Source organism: Pagrus pagrus (assembly GCF_965226575.1).
Source record: "Pagrus pagrus genome assembly, chromosome: 16".
NCBI classification, from domain to species: domain Eukaryota; kingdom Metazoa; phylum Chordata; class Actinopteri; order Spariformes; family Sparidae; genus Pagrus; species Pagrus pagrus.
In genome coordinates, this window is record NC_140200.1 from 2,483,521 (window position 1) to 2,506,892 (window position 23,372).

The following is a 23,372-nucleotide window of genomic DNA, read 5'->3' on the forward strand; positions in this document are numbered from 1 at the left end:
ATAAAGCCTTTTGTGTCTGCAGAGGAAGCTGCATGTTATCTATTAATTGCCTCCAGTTGCATTGTGGGTAATAGGTGCCAGGTTTCGAAAAGCAGTCCACTGGTCTAACTACCATTGCACTCCTATAACACTGTGGATGGTTAAAAAACAAATAGTCGATACAGCAGAACCAGATATCACCCGTTACATTCCACGTATTCTTCTCTCCTCAAAATCTAGTGCCTTTGTTACCCATAATGCAGCTTGGCCACTAAGTGACCTCTCTAGAGGCAATTTTTCACATTACCTACAGCTTCCTCTGGAGCCACAAAAGCCTCAATACTACTTTTCTTTTTCACATATGCAGCAGTACTCCCAAAGACAAGTAAAAGCACTTTAATATGCCCTTTAAATCTACTTTAATCCAATTTGGTTAGAATGAAAATGTATCATCACTAAGAACTAGTTTGCTCAGCTGGTATGTCTGAAATGTGATTTTATTCCACTATAAATCAAATGATGGCACCGGTGTAATGATGTTTCATCAGGAAGAACAAGTCACATGAATAAGTTGGGACAAACTGAACTTGTATACAAACCAGATTTATTGGATTTCTGTTGTGTATAAATGGCAGATGTGTATAAAAGTAGAAGGCTGTAACATGATACTGACCCTGGAGGAACAGAGCTGTGAGTTATGGCATGTTAGAACATTTTAGTGTTTGTATTCTTTTAACGACGCTGATTTGCTTATGTCACTGTCCTATGAATCAGGATGGATACATTTAGTTCACCATCTCAGCTAATAATTATCTAAAATCAGGAGTCTTCAATGCAGAACCCGTTGGTTGGATACGATTCTCATCACAGGCCTCATCACGTAATCACACTGCAATCATAGTGGAGCTCACCTCTGCTGGAAAGCAGTATATCCAAAGAGACGTACAGTATTTGTGTGAAATAACATTATCATCTCAGTTGGCTTTATATACACTCAAAGAGGAAAATGATTAAAAGATCTTCTAGAAGAAATTGCTGGTAATAGTGAAGATTTCACTAACGGTAAAAAGAGGAAGTGTTCAGCTGCTCGTACGCAACATTCAGGCCTCATGAAACAAACGCTGGTCCACTGAGAGCGTTTTCGCTGTCGAGTAAACAAATCCTTCCTGCTGGTGAGGTAGAGATTATCTTCTATCTATTACTACACCAAAATGTTATCCTGAAGAGCCAGCTGGACCTGGCTTCACATTTTGGGACCGTTCCACTGAGTCCCGTGCACCAGGTGGAACCATTCAGCTGACGGCCAGACAGTCGCGGGGAAGTTTCTGCAGCACACAAGGCCGTTCAGATGGCAGACTGAAGCACAGTAATGTTTGTTCCTGGAATGAGGTTTTCATCTTGCCCGTCAATCAGAGGGTCCCATTGATTGAAGTTCGCCTCCAGACCTGCAAAATCCAACAAGATTTAATCATCACTCAGTACATAGAATATAAAGAAATGACTGGCAGGGATGGTGAAAGCTTCTTACCAAGGTGACGCTGCAGAAAGGCTAGTGTTGCTTTGTTCGAGAGGTCTATGGCGATCTCGGGGTCGATCTCTCCCTTCAGCTTCATCAGCTTCCCGATCCAGTTGCCCGTCAGGAAGGTGAAGTCTGGGAAGCTCTGGTGGACCGTCCCTCTGATGAAGGAAAGCAGTTCAAAGAAAACAACACAGATTTCTACACAACCAACAAAACTACACTGACTTCATTTTCACCTAGCGTCAGTTCTGTTTGTACCTGATGGTGATCATTTTCCTCTGTATGCTGGCAGAGTCCAGCTTCCTCATGCGGCTGATGTTCCCCGCCCACTGGAACTTCTCCGAGTTGATGAAGAAGATGGGCTGCTTCACCCGTGGAAAGATCTCGTCGTCTAAAGGGAACATCCAGGCGTCCAGCGCTATACCACACCTGATTGAAGAGAGTTCAGGTGATGTTATTGCAAAACACAAAGAGGACACACATTACTTGAATAACTGCAGCCAAGGTTGTGTACTGGTTTTGCTGAGCTGTGTGTTTTTGTTAGATTTTTACTTCTTATTTTCAGATTGTAAGTCTTCACTTTGAATTTATAATTAAAAATAACATACAGTAAGTGTTCTCTTGTATCATCTTGCTGCTCCTAAAAGACGAGCAGACTCGTTTGATGGATGTACATTGTAAATCCTTACGTACTTGAATTTAACCTCTTTGCACAGAGCTTCAATCACAGTTGCTCCCCCGAAGGAATGCCCCATGGCTGCTATCCTACACAGGTCCATGGAGTTCTGTCAGCCGGGAGACAAGAGGAAGTGCCGTTAAAGAAGAGAAAACAATTACATGCACGGTACATAATTTCTGCTGCTCTCAGTCAAAACAATGAAAACAAGAGATGTAGTTTGACGAAGATGTGAAGTAGCGTGGGATCGTGGGAGTTGTTGTCATCCGACGTGACTCAGGCAGAAATGTTCATGGATTAAGTTTTAATCACGTTAAGTCCAGTCTGGGGCTGGTTTCAGACAGCATTTGTTTCTCAAATCAGGTCTGAGAGAGGGAGATTTTTGGGTCCAGACATCACCAACATATCTGTATCTTGCTATAGTACCGCCGTACGTGTCAGTAACTCTTTCATTTTGGTATTTCACCTGTGTTTTAATAATAAAAAGTATCAGTACTGATATCGGTGATATTGGCCTTGTGTTGCTCGTTATTGTATCAAAACCAGATTTTGTTGTATCACCCCCCACTGTGAGACCACACTGGTTCATTAGGAGCTGTTTCTTCTTTGCCTGTGCGACAACTTAACTTAAACTGACTCTTGTGACACATGTTTTTCATGCTCCGACCACTGGTATTTGTTGGGCACATACTTCCTGTTATCTTGACATTTCTTTTGTGTGCTGCTGCCTCGTTGGCTGATTTTCATTTCAAAAGCAACAACAAAGTGCATGAAAAGGTCACCTCCAACGTCGTCCAGTCGAACTTTGTATGCAAAACATTTTGCACTGGTATCCCTGAGTTGATCTGAGTGAGTCTGTCCAAAGCCAGAATGCATTCATCTGCTCTCTGCTTCACCTGGGGATGAAACCAAACATTCACACAGGTTAGGAGAAAATGAAAAAGCACACGGCAAATACTGCTACAGCTTCACATAAAAACAAGCCTGATAAGGAAAGCACAGATAAAAGAGGAAAAGATCTACTGTGACGCGTATCACATAAAATATCAAAGAGGAGGCTGAAGCAACAAGGATGTGGTTTGATTCAAACATCAGAGTCATGCAGCACGTTGGTTATTGTGTGTGAAGTTCAGTTGTGCAATACAGCTGCTGGAAAACTTCCAAACTTCCACCCACAGATAAGTGGAACAATGTCTCATGTGGGTGAGAAGCATGGCACGCAGATTTTAACCTTCCCAAGCGGAGCGCTTAAAGACCTCTTACCTGTTTATTGCGGAGGGGGAATTCACTCTCCCCGTGCTGCAGAGCTCTGTAGTAAATCCACTCTCTGACCATGCTGTCTTGGGCTGAGGCAGATGTTTTAGGCACGTTATCGTTCGCCCTCTCTGACTCGGTCTTCTCACGAAAATAATACGTAGCTGAGGCTGACTGGTCTCTGCATAGAAAAGACGTATGCAAAATGATGATGAATCAAAAGCTAACGGCCACAGGAAAAAGCTTGTTTCTTTTTTAAATGTTCTTTAATTAAATGTGGATGTGTTGGAAGTTTTCCCTTAAAGACACTTAGTTCACCTCAAAACAAAAAATGCATATTTTTCCTCCTGTAGTGCTAATGGCTAGCTGAATAAGCTAATTAAGCTAGCCAACATCACAGGTCAGCTGAGGACGACAGCATTTATGTTTACATCCCATGCGGTCACGAGTCTCTGGTCCATCAGGAGGTGCACACTTCCTTCTGGGCAGTAATACAGTCTGCAGGTGGCTTTCAGTTGAAAGAAAACAGTTCCTCTATGAAACTGCTCACAACAAGGTCTGTGGATGATCTTGAGTAACCGAGTCATGATTTCTGGAGAGACGAGTTTTTCCAGTGTATTTTTTCTATGCTATGAGCACCACAAGCCGAGTGTAGGCAGACTCTACGGCCAACATCTCCAAAACTCAGCCACTCGCACAAAAACAATCTAGGTGGATAAAAAGCACTACAGGTAAGAGGATACATATGTTTTTGATTTTGGGGTGAACTGTCCCTTTAAACAAAATTCAATCAAAGTTTAAATTAAACTAAAAGATGAATAAAACTAGAATGTCGCCTACGGTACGTCTTGTTTCACATGATTAAGAAATAAGGAAAGTTTCTAGGTTGCAGATCAATAATGGATCATTTTCTCTGACTGGTTTGTTTTTGCTCACAGGCTAAACAATATAATTTGGCAGTGTGACAAAGGCAGCGCCGGCTGAGCGGCGGGACTGAACTCTGACCGTCAGTGCAGGCATGTGAAACAACGTCACAGCTATATAAACCACTTCACAGCACACGCACATGCTAAAACTCAGTGAAATACCACTTCAGTCCACATGAGCGACGGACGGACTGTGGCCTTTATGTTCATCTCCATATGGTCCCCTTGTCTCTATACTGAAAAGAAATGTGATGACCTGGTTCGTACCATTGTCTGCACACCCTTTCCACTCCTACTCCACAGATAAACAGACAGCCGCTTGCAGAAGAGACTGCCCTCTGGTTTTGTTTGCTTGACGTAACATTCAACTAGAATTTCCTCCAACTGACACACGGCCTTAGTTTCACATTTTCGTCAGCCCACAGTCTGAATATAGCTCAGATCCCTACAGACTCTATACATAAAAGCTTCCAACATGTGGTCTGTTTGAATAACTGCTGTACAGCTCTTCTATTATCTGGGTTCCTTCACCTTTTCTAAAGTCACATTCAAGCATTTTCAGCAACTTACATCTGTGGTAGATTACATAAAAAAACACATATATACACTCAAAATGATCATTTCACTTCATCACATTAAAACCGATATTACTGTACTATAATCGAGCCATATTATGTTTCATGATGACCCTCTACAGGGTGACAAATAAAAGGGAAACACACAAAGTTTCATGTTTGACTATGTGTCACCCGTCTCTACGTAGACTTGGCGTTGAATACAACCTGAGCCAATATAAAACAACTTCTTACTAAAGTTTCGATTTCAATGCCAAGCACCTTATCTGAAATTTAAGCACTTTTTAAACTTCCTACAATTTAAAATTAGAGCTTTTTTAAGGATTTCCAACACCACGATGAAGCTCGTACTACCTTGATTTATGTGCTGTGACTTAACAAATTAAATCCTGACATCATCATGACGATTAGATATCAGCTATAAGTATATTTAGTAAAAAAAACTAAACGTTACACACATACCTGTGTTCCACAGACGCCACAATGAAGCCCCGAGAGGCCAATTCTGCACATATAGCTGAATACAAAGTCCTAGAAAACACCAACAAGATATAAATGAGCCCATTTAAAGTGACTTATGAGAGTGAGTAAACGCTTCAGCAGTGTTCAGACTGAGTGTGTTTACCTAAAGGCTCCGAGGCCGTGGGAGAAGATAACTACAGGACATTTTCCGTTTGATTTAAACGGAGCATCCAAGTTGGCTGGGATCTTAAAGGACCCTGAAATAAACAAACGATACAAGCACAAGTTTTTTAAGGACAACATTAACTTGCAGAGTTGAAACGTAGCAGAGTGAGGTCATTTATAATAATAACAAGGGACACAACTTCTGCTTTCATTGAGTTATTCTTGCTTGGTAATGCAGCAAAAGTACACATTTATTTTAGTTTTCTCTGGATTGTAACACAACTTTGACTAAACTATGTGGCGCAACACTTTTCTAAACCCTTTTGGGGAAAAACATTCATACCTGGAAATATTTTAAGCGGTAATAAAAACTACGTTACTACATGCAACAACAATACTAGCTTCCTGAAAAGACACAGTCTACACCGCATACATTTGTATAAAGGAGTTGTGAAATGTTTGCATATTGTATGAGTAATTGAAGTGAAATTACCAAAGAGGTAGTTGAAAATCCTTTCACTAAGAGTCCTGTTGATCTTCATGAAGTCTGCCAGACCGTTAAAATACTCCCTGCACGGGACCCAGTCCGGTTTTTCTGCCTTTTCAGTCTCTTGGCAGGGATAGTACAGCCGGAAGAAGCTTCCCTGTGAACAAGAAGCCCACACGAGTCAGCACGACCGTCTTTTTCCTCGTTGTCCTTTTTAATTCACTTCTTTTGAGGAAGAGCATCTATTACACTGCCACTACACATACAGACAAAGTGCTCGTATCCTCTGTAATAATAGTGGTTCTGCTTGTACCTGTGCAGTGTGGTCCATCATGAAGTCGGTGCACCCCACAGCGTTGGGGCCCTTGGCGGGAGGGATCCCAAGATTATTACTGCAGGCGTTCCCCATGGTTAAGAAGCCGAGCGTGTACCTCCTCTGGTCTGTTCAACACAGGGACACTTACTTGATTAAATACTCAAGTCAGCATGAACAGGAAGCAGTGACGGGTGAGTAAGGAGGATGACACAGACAACATGACTAGACACAAAAAATAAACACTCAGACTTTGTCTGCACAGCTAAATGTGAGCAGACTGTGAAAACAGATATGAAAACTTATTGAACAGTATAAAAAAAAAGACAAATGCATTGATTTACTTTACAATATAGGAATGTTCTACTTATTTAATATGTAAGAAATGCTTTAATGTGAATGTAAATAAGACCTGGATGTGTTTGACTCCTGTGTTGAACGTTTGAGTCAGACAGATCAGACTAACGGAGGAAACATTGGCTCAGCTCGAGCAGTTATTACGATATGTGACAGTTAACCGACTTCCCCAGACGTCACCTGAGTCCGAGCCGAGGCTCACTGTTTCCATGTAGCCGCCGTCAGTGACCTTCCAGGTGTTTTCTCCTCACTTTACCTGTGAGCGTGTATATGAACCGTGTCAATGATAGACGTGGTGTTTCGACCCCTACCTGTCCTCCCCCACTCGTAAATCCTTTTGACTAATGACTGAACAAGTCCTCCATGAGAAAACATCGACCTCAGCCGTTGGAAAGGCGAGCTAACCTCGGTGTCCTCCTGGTTAGCCGTTAGCCACAAAAACACCAATGTAACTTTTTAAAAAGAGAAAAAAAAACGAGGCCTACCGGAGATACAGAAGGAGCCGTGTGCCGACGTCACTACATCAGTTTCGCAACATCACCACGTAACTTATTAAACTTCCTCGGGATTAATCCGCCGGCGTGAGTCACTCGGGAGGGGTTTGACAGTTATGTTGGAGTTAGCCAGCCGCTGCTAGCATGGGAGGCGGCTAAGCCAGAGTGGTGAGTGGGGAGGGTTGCCTCACGGTCCTGTAGCAGTCACCCCGCTCCCCGGCTATCCTTTCACTCCCTCCGAGTTAAACCAAACATGATGTAATTCAACAGTTACGGTAAACACGTTAAGTTGGGCCTATATTATCGCCATAATGACAGTGATAATAATAATAATAATTACACATAAGCCCCTGGTGAAACTGGGGGAACTCATCTGTCTACGGCTCTGGTTCGATCCAGCGAATCATTGTCAGCCCTGCTTCCTGTGGGCACGTGCATTTGTTGACACCAACTATCTTTGCTCTGACTTATATTAAATGGACCTTGTGTGAGACGCTGTGTGCCTCTCGGGACAGCCACGAACACACACGTCCGCGTTGTTCAGCTCGGTGTTTGGCGCGGCTGTCCCGCCCGCGTCACCGAAGAAACACTCCGCGTCTGTAGGGGGCGCTGCGGGCAGGAAGTGACGTAGCCACAGCGAGCGGAGAGTCCCGACAAACAGTTGTTGCAGGATGCAGGGTTAGCAGAGCCGGCTACCTACAGCTAGCTCATCACTTGTTCACTAGTGTTGAAAATGAAGTTGGTGAGTAACAGACTGGGAGCGTTATTATTAAAGCCAAGTCCACTATAACTGCCAGCTGACTATAGTAACGCATTACTTAATCGTGCAGGGTACGTGTAGCTATAGTTTCTCTGTTAGCTTAGCAGCTAATATGTGTTTGGTCCTGTCTGGACCACTGTTGCTAACGTTAACTAGGCAGCTAACAGCTAACTTGTACAAACTATTTGATATGTAACATCTCAAAAGTATATAAAATACTGATTTAATTGGTTAATATGATAAATTAATCACTATTGTTGTAGTGAGACTGAGTGTGTGTGTCTTTACACAGACCTACAGACTGACAGCATCTCTTGCCTGGACTAAATATAATGTCATGATATTATAATAATAATAATAATAATAATGATAAACGTTATTGATATAGCACCTTTTAAAAAGAGAGTTTACAAAGTGCTTTGACAATCAAGCAAAAGCAGGAAACTCAGAAAGACAATATACTCTCGAATAAGCACTCAAAAGTCAAGACAAACGCAAGGAAATCTAGTCTGAGGTGAGTTTAAACAAGAAGGCAGAACTCAAAATGAGTCATTACAAGCAAAGGATTAAAAATGATAAAACAGGCAAAATCACAGTAAAGAGAGGGAGAAGACAAAAAAGAAAAACTAAATACATAAATAAGATAAATAGATAATGATTATCCTGCTTCTGTATCTGACATGTGTTCTGTTGTTGGCACAGTTGTAGTTATTTTTCTACGTTTATCTCTGACGACTCCCTCGTGTCTTTCAGTACTGTCTGTCTGGCCATCCAACATTGCCTTGCAATGTCCTCAAGTTTAAATCCACCACTATCATGTTGGACTGTGGGCTGGACACCACCTCCGTCCTCAACTTCCTGCCCCTTCCTCTCGTGCACAGGTGAGTCGCTGTCATCAGTGCTGGGTCTGTCTTTTTTTCAGTCCATCATTTGATTGGTGGTTGAGTTCTCGTTGTTCTGAATCATGATGCATGTTTCTATTTTTGTGCCGTGTCAGCCCAAGACTCTCCAAGCTACCTGGTTGGGTCTCTAAGGATGGAACGTTAAACCTGGAAAAGGTACGGCAAACTATTTTTGTTGCAGGTCACGTAAAGTTTAGTTTCCTGTCCATGTCATTAAAGTGCAAATGTGTGACAAATAGCTAGAAAGGTAATAAAATTATTTGTTTCTATCTTCCCAGGAGCTGAAGGAATGTGCAGGACGTGTGTTTGTGGACTCGCAGCCAGAGTTCTGCCTCCCTGAGGTAAACCACGCAGCCACAACACAAACAGTGGATTTACCTAAAATGCATTTCTTTGTCTTACTAAAGACAACAGTCACACGCTTCAAACAAGTGTATTTGCTCTACTTAGAATACAATACACATTTGATCTGAATAAAGTGTATTTCACTTTTATTTTGGTCACAGAAAGAGCTGCTGGATCTCTCTACCATTGATGTCATCCTGATCTCTAACTACCACTGTATGATGGCCCTGCCCTACATCACTGAACACACAGGCTTCACGGGGACAGTGTATGCTACAGAGCCCACCCTGCAGATCGGCAGGTAGGGAGATTCAACGGATGAAAACTTCACCATGTTGTTTCAATCATAATTTAGAGGAAAATATGCAGTTATTAACACTGCGTGTCTCATTTTTATCATGGTTATGTAAAAAGAGATAGAGGTCGAAAAACAACTGTGCTTTGTCGTGTTTTTGAGTTTGAACAGTAATATGTCAGCTCAGAAAAATAAATCACAGCTGACGCTGTATTGTGAATCTGAAGACTTTGGTTTCAGATATGTAAGAAGTGCTGAGATGTTTTGCTGTGTTTTTCCTCAGACTGTTGATGGAGGAACTGGTGAACTTCATGGAGAGAGTTCCCAAAGCCCAGTCCGCCACCTGCTGGAAGAATAAAGAAATACAAAGGTCGGTGAACTGAAGAGAAAAACTGAGTGTCTCTGGGTGATTGTTTACATCTCTCACCATCTTTTATAAAGTTGAATTTTCTGTTTTTCTTTCTTGGTTAAGTTTACTTGGTACTTTTTTTTATCATCCAGATCATTTAACCTTCTGTTACTTTTGAACAGCTTTTAACATAATACAACATGATGTGAATGAAACCCTGATTTGTCAGGATGCTCCCTGGGCCGCTGAAGGATGCAGTAGATGTGTGGACGTGGAAGCGGTGCTACAGCATGCAGGAGGTCAACTCTGCCCTAAGCAAAGTTCAGCTTGTGGGTTACTCACAGAAAGTGGTAAGAGCCTCTTTCCTCTTACATCGTCTGCACAGTCATACACCAGTGCACTGTGAGGGCAAGATTAATGATTCAGCCTGTACAAAGTACTAAAATAAATGTACCTGTCCACTTTTTGCTGTTTTTCTTTTTTGTTCTCGTAGTGACAACTTATTTCTTCCTCCAGGAGTTGTTTGGAGCTGTGCAGGTCTCCCCCTTAAGCTCTGGTTACTCATTGGGCAGCTCCAACTGGATCATCCAGTCTCATTATGAGAAAGTTTCCTATGTGTCAGGTTCATCCCTCCTCACCACACATCCACAGGTGGGTCAGCAGTCCTATCACGAGAGAGAGACAAGAGAGCTAGAAGTGACTGAGAGACCGGTTGTCTCTTGAATAATAATTAAATCACTGGAACATTTTGACAGGGTTGTTTATAATAATAAGTAAGTTCTTCTTCTGCTTCTCTTCTCTCAGCCGATGGACCAAAGCTCCCTGAAGAACAGTGATGTTCTGATTCTGACGGGCCTCACCCAGATGCCCACCGCCAACCCAGACGGCATGCTGGGAGAATTCTGCAGCAACCTCGGTAGGTTTACTGGATAGCGTTAATGTGAAACTTAAGTTTCATAATGTTGAAATATTTGTCCTACTTCTCTTCTGTCTCTGGAGTCTCTGTTGATGCTGAGTCTTTTAATGTTGGTTATTTATTTATTCCGTGCCTTTAGCCATGACCATTCGAGCCGGAGGCAATGTGCTGGTGCCATGCTACTCCTCGGGTGTGATATACGATCTGCTGGAGTGTCTGTACCAGTTCATAGAGAGCGCCAACCTGGGGACCACGCCCTTCTACTTCATCTCACCTGTCGCCAACAGCTCGCTGGAGTTCTCTCAGATCTTCGCTGAGTGGTGAGGAGCTGTTATATTACAAATCTGTCATGCTACAAGAACGAAAGCAGCAAAGAAATAACAGGAAATGAAACAAAGATGCTGACTGATTAAGAATAAACCAACTTAAAGCTGTTTACTCTTTAAGCAATATTTAATATCACATTTGTGTACATGTGCCTAAAAATCCATCAGTGTGCCACATGGTACATTTTGTACACACAGCGTAGCCTTACCTTACCTTTTAGTTTTTGCCCGTGATTCATTACACATTCAAAACATCGTGGAGGCAACAGCCAGTGTTAGTGTTGAAGTCAAACATCTACTAATGTTGACTGCAGCAGTGCAGCTTCTACTGATAACAATCTTCTGCCAGAATGTTGCATTGCGGCAAAGAAAAGTAATTTCTGTGACACAGTTGTTTTCCCTGGATTTCAATGTTATTTACAGGCACGTAAAACTGAAATATTTGTGAACAGCTGCATGTGCATGTGTTTTCTTCAGCATAATGTTGGGATCATCAAATGAAATTTGTGATTTTGATTATTTTTCTGGTTGTAGGCTTTGCCATAACAAGCAATCAAAGGTGTATCTTCCAGAGCCTCCATTCCCTCATGCAGAGGTGAGTTCTGCTGCTGCGTCTCCTTCTAGTGAAGAACGGTGATACGTCTCAGAGAAAGTCTGTGTAGAAGTTATTTATCTGCTGAGCTCTGAAGTGACCTTGTAACTCAGCAAACAGCTTGGAGATGGTTTCTGTAATGAAGTTGGGGCTGCAATGAATAATTGATTGATAGATTAGTTATCAACTGTTAATCTACAATTATTTTGATAAGTAATGATAATTGATTTCTTGATTCCAGCTTCTTAAATGTGAGAGGCTGGTGTCTGTACTCATCTTTAACAATAAACTCTCTGAGTGATGGACAAAACAAGACAAGACGTCTTCCTGGTATTTACAGACCAAACAACTTGATGAAATTGATTAATTGAGAACAATAAAAACAATAATTGTTAGCTGCAGCCCTAAACTTAGCACAGTTATCTGACATCCATACAACATGGCCGTTTTCAGTATTTATATTAATATTCATATTAATATTCAGTGTTCATTACATTTCAAATGTAAGGAAGCAGTGACGGGTGAGTAACGAGGTTGCTCCATTGAGCAACCAGTGGTTTAACAACCACATTCATATTCAAGTCTTTACATGGAGACTTTTTAAATTAGGAAAACTCTGTAAATCAGTCAAATAGTCAGTTAGTCGTTTTTCTTTTTTTTAAATAAACTACCCATGTTTTTGCCAAACGTAACAATGGACAACAGCCACGTGTATAAATGTAAAAGAAACCAGATGTTGTTAAAACGCGAGCTGATACAGATGTGATCAGCCTTTACTCTCCGCAGCTACCGAGCTTGTACAACACTTTTGCTTCTCACACTGTTAGAGGTATAGCGACATGCACTGTCCTCTCGTCGGGGGCTGGGCTCATGACATCCTTCATGAGGTCACACAGTTTGACAGTTTGAAATTCTCTCTCCATTCGTGATCTGAGAATGTCCTTGAGCAGCGGTCTCTCCCATCAGTCTCTGCTCAAGCTAGTCTCTGCTCAAGCTAGAAACAGTAATGTTGACTTTTCTCTTCCTGTGTTGTTTCAGCTGATCCAGACCAACAAGCTGAAGCACTACCCCAGTATTCACGGAGACTTCAGCAGTGAGTTCCGTCAGCCATGTGTGGTTTTCACCGGTCACCCGTCTCTGCGCTTTGGTGACGTGGTTCACTTCATGGAGCTGTGGGGCAAGTCCAGTCTCAACACCATCATCTTCACAGGTAACTTCAGCTGTATAACAAGCACTCCTATATTATTCTGTGGCCATTATTACAAAGGTGTTTTCATCTATGTGAAGTGATGTTTCTAAAAGTCTCTGTGACTTTTTCTTTTTCACCACCAGAGCCAGACTTTTCTTACCTGGATGCTCTGGCTCCTTACCAGCCGCTGGCGATGAAGTGCGTTTACTGTCCCATTGACACACGGCTCAATTTCCACCAGGTGTCAAAGCTGCTCAAGGAAGTCCAGGTACGGCCTACACGTGTCATATTACCCTCCCATTCGTAAATATGGTAATCTTACTGTTAGCACTATAGAAGAGAAATCAGCAGAAGTATGCCGTAAATGGATTGCACCTACCTGAACTGATTTTATAACTGTTGGTTTATAGTGGAAGTGTGCTGGTTTTTATTGGCAAATAGAGCGAGATAAAGACTGGAAAACTATCAATTTGTTGAGTGCAGAAATGGCTGCCTTACAGGTTTTTTGTTCCCACGCAAGACTGATTAGAGAATTGTGCAATAAGCCAATAAACACTGAGTCAGTAGCAATCCTGTGGGTAAAACCAGAGGATGGAAACTATTTGACAAGCTAAAAGGCCAAGGCACATACAGAAAAACAGAACTGTGAGCTCAGCATGCAGGGCAGAGCCGCAGGGAATGCTACAGGGAGAGCGAACTGTTAATGATTCAGTTGACCCTATAATTAGACCCTATAACTGATTATTGTATGATACAAATGGTAGCTATGAGGATTCCCCAATTTGTCATATAATGAGAAATTCTCACTTTTTTTTTCAAAACATTCCTGCATAATGCTATACATAGGGGAAGATGTTAGCCTGTAGTAATGATCAAAGCCTGATAACGACAGGAGACCAGGATTTAAAACACTGCACTTTGACCTTGAGCCTCTGTTAAACGATGTGTGCAGCAAGTCTCAGATATAATTTATGCTATTTGTTTACTTTTGGCTCGTCTGACTCTCAGTCCACCACTTTGGTACGGACTAGAACATATCAACAGATATTGGATAGACGAATCCTACAGACTTTAATAATTCCCTCTAGCACCCCCTTCAGGTTCAACACTTCTCTAACTAAAACATTCCCATCAGCCTTGGCTGTACTGTTTAGTGATAAACATCCTTTTAACATGCTCTTTAAAACTAAGATGGTGAACATGTCCACCATCTCTTTCCTGATGAGATGCAGGTTTTCAGTTTCATTTCCAAAACGCTGACAGTAGGTATTAAGAGGCAACCACATATCAAGTGACAGCAGAGTTTCTCAAGCTGCATCAGCCAGACACGCACAGTTTTGTTACCCACAGGTCTTATGACTCGGCCAATTCTAGATTAGCGCAGTCTGTTTGGATAATTAACACCTAATAAGACATCTGTGTGGAGATTTCCCTTCAAACTTTAGGAGCCAATGTGGTTAAAAGCTTCTCAGAGGACTGTTTCACCCATCAGGAGTTGACCCCTGTCTCTCGTCTCCCCCTCCTGCAGCCCCTCCATGTGGTGTGTCCAGAGCAGTACACCCAGCCTCCACTGACCCAGTCGCACCGCTCTGATCTGATGCTGGAGCTGCAGCCTCCTCCCATGCCCTACAGACGCTGCTCTGTACTCAACCTGCCCTTCAGACGCTGCTACGAGCGCGTCTACATACTGCCTGAGGTGAGTGGCATCAGGACGGCTCGAACTCATGTGGCTGTGAATATATATTCTTCAACTTGTCTGGTTAAAAGGAACCTCACAGACTTCGCTGACAGTGTTGAATGAAAGATAAACTCTGTACCTTTGGAAACAGATGGTGAACGCAGACTTTAAACTCTCTCGTGTGTGGGTAGATGACAATGGCATATGGTGTAGAAAAAGCTGCCACAATTACAGAGAGGATTGTATTATGGTGATAATCCAACTCCTCAGAAACCAGGTGGCTGATTTTCATGTCTAAGAGCCACGTTCTTGTGTTCCTAGCTGGCCAACTCCCTGGTGCCCTCCGAGGTTAAACCTGGTGTCTCCCTTGCAACAGTGTCTGCAGTGCTGCACTCCAAGGACAACAAACACACACTGCAGGTGAGTGTGTGTCTGTCATGTGTATTTGTACTACAATGAAAGCTTTGTATATATGGACACAATTAGCGTAAGTTTGCCAAACATCAATGTTTTTCCTCTCCTGTGTTGCCAGTCGGTTCCTAAACCCCCTCCAGTGCCCCCCAGCAAGAAGAGGAAGCGGGTGATAGAGGAGCCTCCAGTAGTGCTGGCCCCAAAACCCCTGCTGAGTGGAGCTGTGCCCCTGGAAGCTTTCCTGGCCACTTTGCAAAAGGTGTGAAATTTGCAGACATCTGTGTGTTTTTATAACAGCCAGCAGTTTAAATTAATTTCTGTACTTGACACTGCGCCCTCATTTAACTGAGGCTTTAGTATTCCCAGAGGAGATGATGGCACCCTTGAATCTCATCTTATCTGACATTACAGTCTCCTCATGCATAACTTTGTTGGGATTAGTAGTTTTTTTTATAGCGGAGGCCGGGGATTTAAAATATTAAATCTAAAGTACGACATTTTAGATTGAATTTAAAGCATGGGCAGACATTGTAATAAGAAGCGATAAACCTTGTAAGTAATTCAGCATACACAAGTGTGATGTGGATACTTGAAGCACATACACTGAGGAATGGACTTACAGTGAAGTAATGGACTTGAGTCCAGCAGTTGAACACTCCCTAGATACAGAGTTCAGGCTCAGGCTTTAGATGCTGGCAGCTGAATTGCAACAAATGCACAGTTTCTTCTTGATCTTAAAAACAATACTGGTCAACTAGCTCCACAAGAGACCGGGATATTATACCTTTTGCCTAAAGAAGGAAAATTCCCACCTTCTGCATCCACGGCTGAATGACGAGCAGAAAAACACATCTATAAAACCTTGACTGTGCTTTTCTCTTCTCCTCCCCTGCAGCACGGTATCTCAGAGGTGAAGGTGGAGGAGACGGCAGACGGACACATCCTGCACCTGCAGGCCGAGGACACGCTGATTCAGCTGGAGGAGGATGGGACACACATCGTCTGTGACAACAACGAGCCGCTGCGTACCACACTGAGAGACCTGGTGCTCCGCTTCCTGCAGAAACTCTGACCCGAATCCTCTCCACGCCTCCTTATTGTTAGTTTTTTAACAGTATTCTGCTTTACTGGACTGCAGAGAGCAACAGAGATGATGGAGGGGGAGGACGTGAACCGGACTGTCTCCATGTATTTAACACTGCAACATTTACAGTAGTTGTACTGTAAAGTCCAGTTATGTTTTGTAAAAAAAAGTATTTTGTATTAAAAGTTTTTCCAAACATGTTTCAGATGATCTCGTCACTGTAACCTCCTTATTAAGGAAACTAATACAGTAAAATGTAAAAGAAAACGCAGAGATCATCAGTCATGAGCTTGGGTTTTCCAAAGGAGGAAGTGAGAAAAGAAATTCAACAGAAATGTCAAAGCTGTTTAACAGTGAAGTCGTCTGGGTTATTTCTGTCATTTCTGAGTATCATTTTAATTTCACAAAAATCTGACTACGATGGCTTTTGCAATCCCGACATAACAAATTTAATCAAAAGCTGGTTTGAAGTTTTGATCAACTTATTAAGACGTTGCAGGTTTTCCAGATGTCATGATATTGTTACAAAATGTTCATCTATGTCTAAAAGAGACGAGACGTTTTGACATGTCACAGTAAGAAGCACAGGTGAATGATGTCAATCTCAGGGTCCTGGTGTCTTCATAATAACTTATTGATGTGATTCATGAAACCTGTGCTTTTCCTGCTGTCAGGTCATAATGTCTGCAAGCTCCATCAAACCACATGTGGGTGGAGGTTTTATGGTTGGTAGCTTGGAAAAAGTGTAAAGAGCTGCAACAATGCATAAGTTGTCAACTATTACAATTATTGCCAACTATTTTAATAAGTTTTAAGGGGAATATGTTCAGTTTCTTTCCTCCTCTCTGACATTAAACTGAATATCTTTGGGTTGTGGACAGAACGAAGCAAAGGAATTAATATAGTAATAGTTCAGTGAACTTTTTTGGATTTGGACAGATATCAGCCAAAATACACATTTTTTGTAGTAATACCTTAAATTTGGTTAAACAACCGAACCCAAGCATCTTTTTCTGCATTATAAAACCTTAAAAAATGAGGTTTCATATTGGCCGATATCAGATAAAACAAACACCAACACCAATATATCTGTGCTAGGCCAATATCGGTGGATAGTATTGGCTAACTGATGTCAGTCTGCTTTGAATGGGTGTCATAGAAAAGAAGCTCTGAGTCGCTTGTTGTGTGTCTCACAAAATATTTAATTGGTGCAGGGTTTACATGCAGCTAAAATACATTTAATAATATGCCTTTAATGTACAATATCTTACAGTGTACTACATGACCATTGCTTTGATAATACAACTGTGTGCAGCAGGAAGAACATCTAGCATTGATAAACCTCAGAGGGCTCAGTGAGAAAACTTCAGACAGAAACACTCCCCCACCCCTCCAAAAAAACAAAACACTTCCTTCAGGGACAAATTAAATATCGCACATTTGGACCGACGCAACAAACTTTTAAATAGAACTGCTCCCGTCGGTCCAAATGTGCTGCAAATCGGCCATCTTCAGGAAGAAAAAAAAGAAAAGGTATCAAGGTATGTTTGTTGCGTTTCAGCGGGTGTAGACATTAAAACAGAGAGGACACATACAGAGTGATGTGTGGATTCTGGCAGGTAGAACAAAGAGGGGACGATCGAAGCAGTGCATGTGTGTAACAAGGTCAGTGAGGTGTGGTCCATGTCTGTCGTCACCTCCACTACAGAAACACATTGACACGAGACGTGATGGGCCAGATGTTAAACTAAAACATATCTATATCATTAAAACATCAGTGTGGTCCCCTCTTTGTTCTACCTTCTTGTATACTGTAGTAACAGGCAGCACAATTAGAAGCTTTCAGGCATTATAAAGATCTTAATTAGCTTTAGTGCACCTTGAGGCTCATGTGGTCTTAGACAGGCTGTAATTTGGGGAAGAAGGTGGCCGTAGAGGTAGCAGGAAGGGAACTTGACAGTCTCCCTCTGGCAGTAGAAGTCCAACCTTGCTGTGAATCGATGGAGTTACAGCTGGATGTTAATTACTGTATTTATCACCAAAAGCTTGTGATGCCAACAACCATGCTGGTATGAATTGTTATTGTTTTTTACTGTATGTTTTAAAGGATCAGGATAGTTGTAGAAAAGTACTCAAAACGTAGAAACTAGAGGGCGAAGATCAACGTTTTAGAGATATCAAAGCTACAATCAATGGATCAAATGGTGATGTGTGTAATGTGACAGATGTCGCTCATACTGACGAACACACAGGGACCTCTCTCAGCCGTGTACAGCTTCAGAGCGTCTTTCAGCTTTTGGTTTTCTGATGTGCAACTTCACTGTTTTGGTTCACTTGTTTTTGGCTACAGGAGGACGCTGTTGTCTGAGTGTGTGTCTGCTACCGACCCAGACAGAGAAAGTTTGTGACTAGCAGGTGAGCTGATGGAGACCAAGAGAGAGCTGGAAGGAGTCTCAGGTGTCCAGAAACAACTCTTACTGAAGCTAAGTTGCTGATAAGTTTACCACATCTTTGAGGCATATATGTTCATATTGTTTTTGCAACCGGTTTGCGCTGCCCCTGCATGGCCAAATATCATCACTGCAGCTTTAAAGAGAAGATGAGAAATGTGGGTAGAGGGTTAGGTGAAACTGTTTTTTCTTCATTAAAGTCCTCACTTGTCAGGCACATGATCTGTGCTGACTCTGAGGACCTGAATGGAGCATTAGCAGTGTAGCAGAAGCTCTGTGTCGCTCGTCAAGCTGGTTAAGATATGAAACATAAATATCCATGGCTCAGGATACAGTGCTGCCACCAAAACTGCCTACACCTGCTGCTTTCATCAGCCTTATTGGCCAGCCAGAAGGGTGAGTCAATTTTGCCAAAGTCTGCCTGGAGAGTCATTGTATCTGTGATCGTCTTGAGTGGGGGATTCAACCTGATAAATGTGTCCTCTGTCTCGTCAGCCGTTTCGAAGTTTGTCGTCTTCCTCTACTTGGATTCTTTCTCAGCGTCCAGCAGCGCAGAGCTGATGCCCAGCTTCTTGAATTCCTCCACCAGATCTCCGTTCTGGTGCATCTGGAGCAGGATGTCGCAGCCTCCCACGAACTCGCCGTTGAAGTACACCTGAGGGATCGTGGGCCAGTTGGAGAACTCCTTGACTCCTGTGGCAGACAGATCATGTTGGTGTCAGAATCAGATTTAAACTAATGCCGACACTATATTAGGCTGCTAACAGAATCATGGGAGGAGAACTAACTTATAACAATTCAATGCAAGTTCATGTCAATCGAGGTTAAAGCCAGTTAGAAGTCTCTTACAACAACAGAAACACAAACTTCTGTGATGGCAAATTCAAAGAAACCACAACAGCACCAACTCTATTTAATCATTAAGTGATCTCAAATAGGTACCAGAACAACGACTTACGGCTTACTGGTGAGCTGGATGGCAATAAAATAAACCAGCAGACAAGTTAACTGGTTTAATATGAAATGTGCAACAGTACACAACAGTAAACTACAAATAAACTGTTTCTTACGTAAAAAACAAGAAATGTTAAGTATGTCAAATGTAGGTAAGATGCAAATGTGCAAGAATAATAAACAACAATATGAAATTAATTAAAAAGAAAATTAAATAATGACACAAAATGAACTGGGTGACTACGTGTGCCATGACTTGGCATTATTACGCTGCTGTTGCAACACAAGCCTCAATTAATCCCAGTAAAGGTCAGAGCTGATGACACACCACACAGCATTTCCTTCTTCCTTAACGCCATTACTGAAAACACAATAAGGCTCCAGCTGTGGCTCAGTGTTAGCTGTGTTACAGACTGGGCTGATGGTGAAGACGTTGGACCTTCAGGACCACACCCTTTGGTCCTGCTGCAGGGAGCTGATAAACTCGTCTCTGAGAACTGGAGCTGGCCGTTAAAGGCTGATATGAGTCTGAATGTGCCAATAAAACACAAAGTGTTACAACAAGGACACCTGACAGAGGCTACTGAATGCTACAAGCTAACAGTGTCCTCCCTGTCACTGCCGTGAAGAAGTTAACAGAGTTAGTGAGAGGTGACCACTTGTTGTCATGAGCAGGTTGTCTCAGATTACTGACCCTGTCTGAGGTCCTGGTCCTCCAACACGTTGTACGCAGCATAGTCGTCCACCCCGTGCATCCGCAAGATCTGGACCACGGCGTTACTGAAGCCACACATGGGCTGAGCCGGCGTCCCCTTCATGAACACCACCACCTTGTCCTTCTTCACCATCTCACCAAGGTCTTTATGGACGTCCGCCGCCGCGCACAGGAACCGGGCCGAGGCCGAGCACACGCGTCCGTCGGCTTGTCTCGGCAGATACGCCGCCGCCCCCGACCGCAGACACCTCGCTGTCGATCTCATTAAACTGTTCATGGTCTTCGGTAACTTCTGACTTGATATGAAGGAAAAAAAGTGTCGTAGAAATGAACAAGCTGCTCCTTCACGACCCGGACTCAAACTAGTCCGACAACGCACTTCACGCTGCCGTGGAGGGGGCGGGACCTGGTCTGTTATTGGACAGCTGAGCGCACACACATTCTAGTCTGATTTGCTATTGGTCGACGCCAAACGTCAATTACAGAAGTTACACAAGGATTTGTAATCAAACTGACGAATTTTAAAAATTAACTAATATTGACATAATCATTGTCACGTGCTTAACCACTGTTGTTTGTTCTTCAAGAAAAATCTAATATAGAAAAATAAAAAAAAATCTTTCCCGGTTCAAGAAGCCGTCAACAACTTCCGGGTCGACTTGAACGGAGCGGAAATAAGTCCATGGGGAAAAGACGACGACCGTTTGAAAGATGGCGGCGCACACGCAAAAGAATAACAAGCCGGGGAAACCCGGAGGAAAAGAGGCTCAGCCTCTAATAATCGCCAAAACTCCGGCGGAGGAACAACGTCTGAAGCTGGAGAGGTTGATGCGGAACCCGGATAAACCCGCTCCCATCCCGGAACGGCCCAAAGACTGGAACCCGCGGGCTCCGCCGGAGTTCGTTCGAGATGTGATGGGGTCCAGCGCCGGAGCGGGCAGCGGCGAGTTCCACGTTTACCGGCACCTCCGCCGCAGAGAGTACCAGAGGCAGGACTTTCTGGACAAGATGGCAGACAAACAAAACGAGGACCTGACGTATCTGGATAAGGTGGAGCAGAACAGACGGGACGCCGACGAGAGGACGGCGAAACGCAGGAAGAAGCGGGAAAAGTTGAAGCAGAAGAAGCAGCAGGCAAAGAAGGCAAAGATGGAGGCGAAAAACGATAAAGAAGACGACAAGAGCTCCGAGAGCAGTGATGAAAAAGAGGACGAGGAGGAGGAGAGAGAGGCTGATGATGATGCCGAGGCTCCTAGCTTCATCATGGGGAGGAAATGACGCCCTCTGTCTCCTGCAGGGTGATGGACACGCTGCCAGGGCTGGGTGCTGGCTTCTTACGGATGGTGACAAAATGGGTGTTGATCATGGGGCCTTTGGGGACATGGACACCAGAATCACATAACAACCTCTGGAAAAACATTTGGACACAGTTTAACAAGATAACGTCCTTTTTTCATTTGTTAATACCAGAATAACATAGTCCTCTTAGTTTAATAGGCAGGACACCAGCTTGGGTGTAAGCAGATAGTGGTGATCAGTGTCCCAGATGGACAGAGACATGTCGAGGCACTCCAGTGTTTTTACATTATGTCCATAATCCTGTTGAAATACCTGTGATTCTCAGCAGCCCAGGTGTCGTCTTCATTGGCAACATTTTGTAAAGTTTTCCAGAATTTTCACTTTATTACATTTCTGGGAATGTTCTCCATTTTATGTAATCTTTTAAATGTTTTAATAAAAGCGAGAACATGCACGGACATTCAGGTGTTATGCGGTTTGTTCCCATTTAGATTGCGACATTGCTTTTTTTGTGTTCATTCATTGAGAGTGAATGTATGTGTGCGACACATCTACTGTGTATGTGTATTTCTATCAGCCTTTGCAGCCTTGTGAAGCTGCTCCCTGCAAGGACTGTTGCATGCGGGCACAACAAGGTTGCAGAAAGCAACTCAAAGAATGAAAAGGCGTGACTTCTGGAGGCTCAGGAGTGTCACGTGCGATGTTCCTTGGACAGATTCCTGCTTTCCACGGCGGTGATGGCCTCGCTCTGTAGCCATCACCTATCTTGAGGCAGGCAGAGTAAAAAACCTGACAGCCTGATATTGTTTGAAGCAGGTGAAGCTCTTGCTGCCAAACACTGTCAGCTGTCACAAAAAATCAGGCACATAATGTTTCAACTGCTTGGATCAATTTCTGTAATAAATGAGCTTTTTTAAAATGGTTTTAACTCTTTTCTTTTATTGTGATAAGATCCCCTCACGAACAAACGAGACGTCTGCTTCAGTTATTGAGTCTTTCAGTCTTGGTTCATGTGCTAATTTACTTTTATGATTGTCTTTGATGTCCACCTCCTGCAGCGGCTGCTGATATAATTTATAAATGACACGTGTAATACAGTTTTCTAATAAGTGATTCTGTTCACCAATGGAAGAATTCACTCATTAAACATTCATGGAGGTTGCCTGCTGAGGTCTGATGAGGAGCGCTACAGAACTAATAAAATGTGGGTCGCTGCATAAAGCGCGGACTGTTCACAGCTTCATTGCCCCATATTGAGATTCAAGATGAGGGTTTAGCTTCCCACAGATATTCATAAGTGATTAAAAACTTCATCCTGCGTGTTCTTTAATAAATGTTACATTTTAAAAAGTGAGCCCATTACATATCATACATTTTTCAAAATAAAGAGTATGTAACTGACAATGTAAGCAGCTTTTTAAAGCTGCGGAAGAAAATAAAAGCACACGTCTGACCTGTTCAGCCAGGGAACCATTGAGATATCTTCATGTAGACATATTATCGTAGCGCAGCATCTATAAAACCCACCCCCGGGCGAGACTGGGAAGAGGCATTAAAACCATGCACTGTTTTTCTCTTTGCTTTGTTTATTAGTTTTCACAATTAAAAAAGAGTACAGGGAACACACCTTTTTTAATCTTCGAAGTAGGTTGTCAGTTTGATTCTCATAAATTTCCTCTGCAGCAGAGATAACTAATGACTGGGCTAACTGTGCAGTGAGGATGCTAACGCAGAGGAGTCTGTGAAAATCACCTGAACCAAGCTCAACCTTTGCCACAATGTGGGAACATCCTGCTGGATTACTTTGTGATATCAACACATATTTCTGTTTACCATAGTTGAGTGGAAAGATAAAGTAATTGTGTGTTTGAGCTGTAAAATCCTGTTTTGGCATCTGATA

The 23,372-nt window shown here is 42.8% G+C and overlaps 4 protein-coding genes across 9 annotated transcripts; 2 read left to right on the top strand and 2 right to left on the bottom strand.

The window, feature by feature from the left end:
* Window positions 1-537: 537 nt before the first annotated feature.
* pla2g7 (phospholipase A2, group VII (platelet-activating factor acetylhydrolase, plasma)) lies at window positions 538-7,334 on the bottom strand. Of its 3 annotated transcripts, none has more exons than XM_084377356.1 (11): window positions 7,199-7,334; window positions 6,357-6,484; window positions 6,050-6,200; window positions 5,555-5,648; window positions 5,392-5,460; window positions 3,438-3,609; window positions 2,957-3,070; window positions 2,192-2,283; window positions 1,757-1,927; window positions 1,508-1,656; window positions 538-1,424 (listed from the first exon to the last, which is right to left on the bottom strand). In XM_084377356.1, the coding sequence occupies exons 2-11, from the start codon at window positions 6,450-6,452 to the stop codon at window positions 1,324-1,326; spliced, it is 1,209 nt and encodes a 402-aa protein (XP_084233482.1). In that variant the 5' UTR covers window positions 6,453-6,484; window positions 7,199-7,334; the 3' UTR covers window positions 538-1,323. The 3 variants fall into 3 exon arrangements, with proteins under 3 accessions (XP_084233482.1, XP_084233480.1, XP_084233481.1); XM_084377354.1 differs by lacking the exon at window positions 7,199-7,334 and adding an exon at window positions 7,025-7,191; XM_084377355.1 differs by lacking the exon at window positions 7,199-7,334 and adding an exon at window positions 6,894-7,011.
* ints9 (integrator complex subunit 9) lies at window positions 6,464-16,254 on the top strand. 4 transcript variants are annotated; one of them, XM_084377351.1, is made up of 17 exons: window positions 6,464-6,550; window positions 8,721-8,848; window positions 8,965-9,025; window positions 9,148-9,210; window positions 9,376-9,515; window positions 9,793-9,879; window positions 10,088-10,208; window positions 10,375-10,509; window positions 10,663-10,774; window positions 10,914-11,094; window positions 11,635-11,695; window positions 12,731-12,902; window positions 13,025-13,149; window positions 14,410-14,577; window positions 14,881-14,979; window positions 15,092-15,229; window positions 15,866-16,254. In XM_084377351.1, the coding sequence occupies exons 2-17, from the start codon at window positions 8,784-8,786 to the stop codon at window positions 16,040-16,042; spliced, it is 1,905 nt and encodes a 634-aa protein (XP_084233477.1). In that variant the 5' UTR covers window positions 6,464-6,550; window positions 8,721-8,783; the 3' UTR covers window positions 16,043-16,254. The 4 variants fall into 4 exon arrangements, with proteins under 4 accessions (XP_084233477.1, XP_084233479.1, XP_084233478.1 ...); XM_084377353.1 differs by lacking the exon at window positions 6,464-6,550 and adding an exon at window positions 6,931-6,949; XM_084377352.1 differs by lacking the exon at window positions 6,464-6,550 and adding an exon at window positions 6,951-6,971.
* A 982-nt stretch (window positions 16,255-17,236) lies between these two features.
* Window positions 17,237-20,554, bottom strand: glrx5 (glutaredoxin 5 homolog). The gene is made up of 2 exons (XM_084377438.1): window positions 20,153-20,554; window positions 17,237-19,197 (listed from the first exon to the last, which is right to left on the bottom strand). Exons 1-2 carry the CDS (start codon window positions 20,448-20,450, stop codon window positions 19,025-19,027), a joined length of 471 nt encoding a protein of 156 aa, XP_084233564.1. The 5' UTR covers window positions 20,451-20,554; the 3' UTR covers window positions 17,237-19,024.
* Window positions 20,555-20,783: 229 nt separating this feature from the next.
* Window positions 20,784-21,932, top strand: prkrip1 (PRKR interacting protein 1). Its single transcript, XM_084377437.1, has one exon. It carries the CDS (start codon window positions 20,885-20,887, stop codon window positions 21,449-21,451), a length of 567 nt encoding a protein of 188 aa, XP_084233563.1. The 5' UTR covers window positions 20,784-20,884; the 3' UTR covers window positions 21,452-21,932.
* Window positions 21,933-23,372: the final 1,440 nt, after the last annotated feature.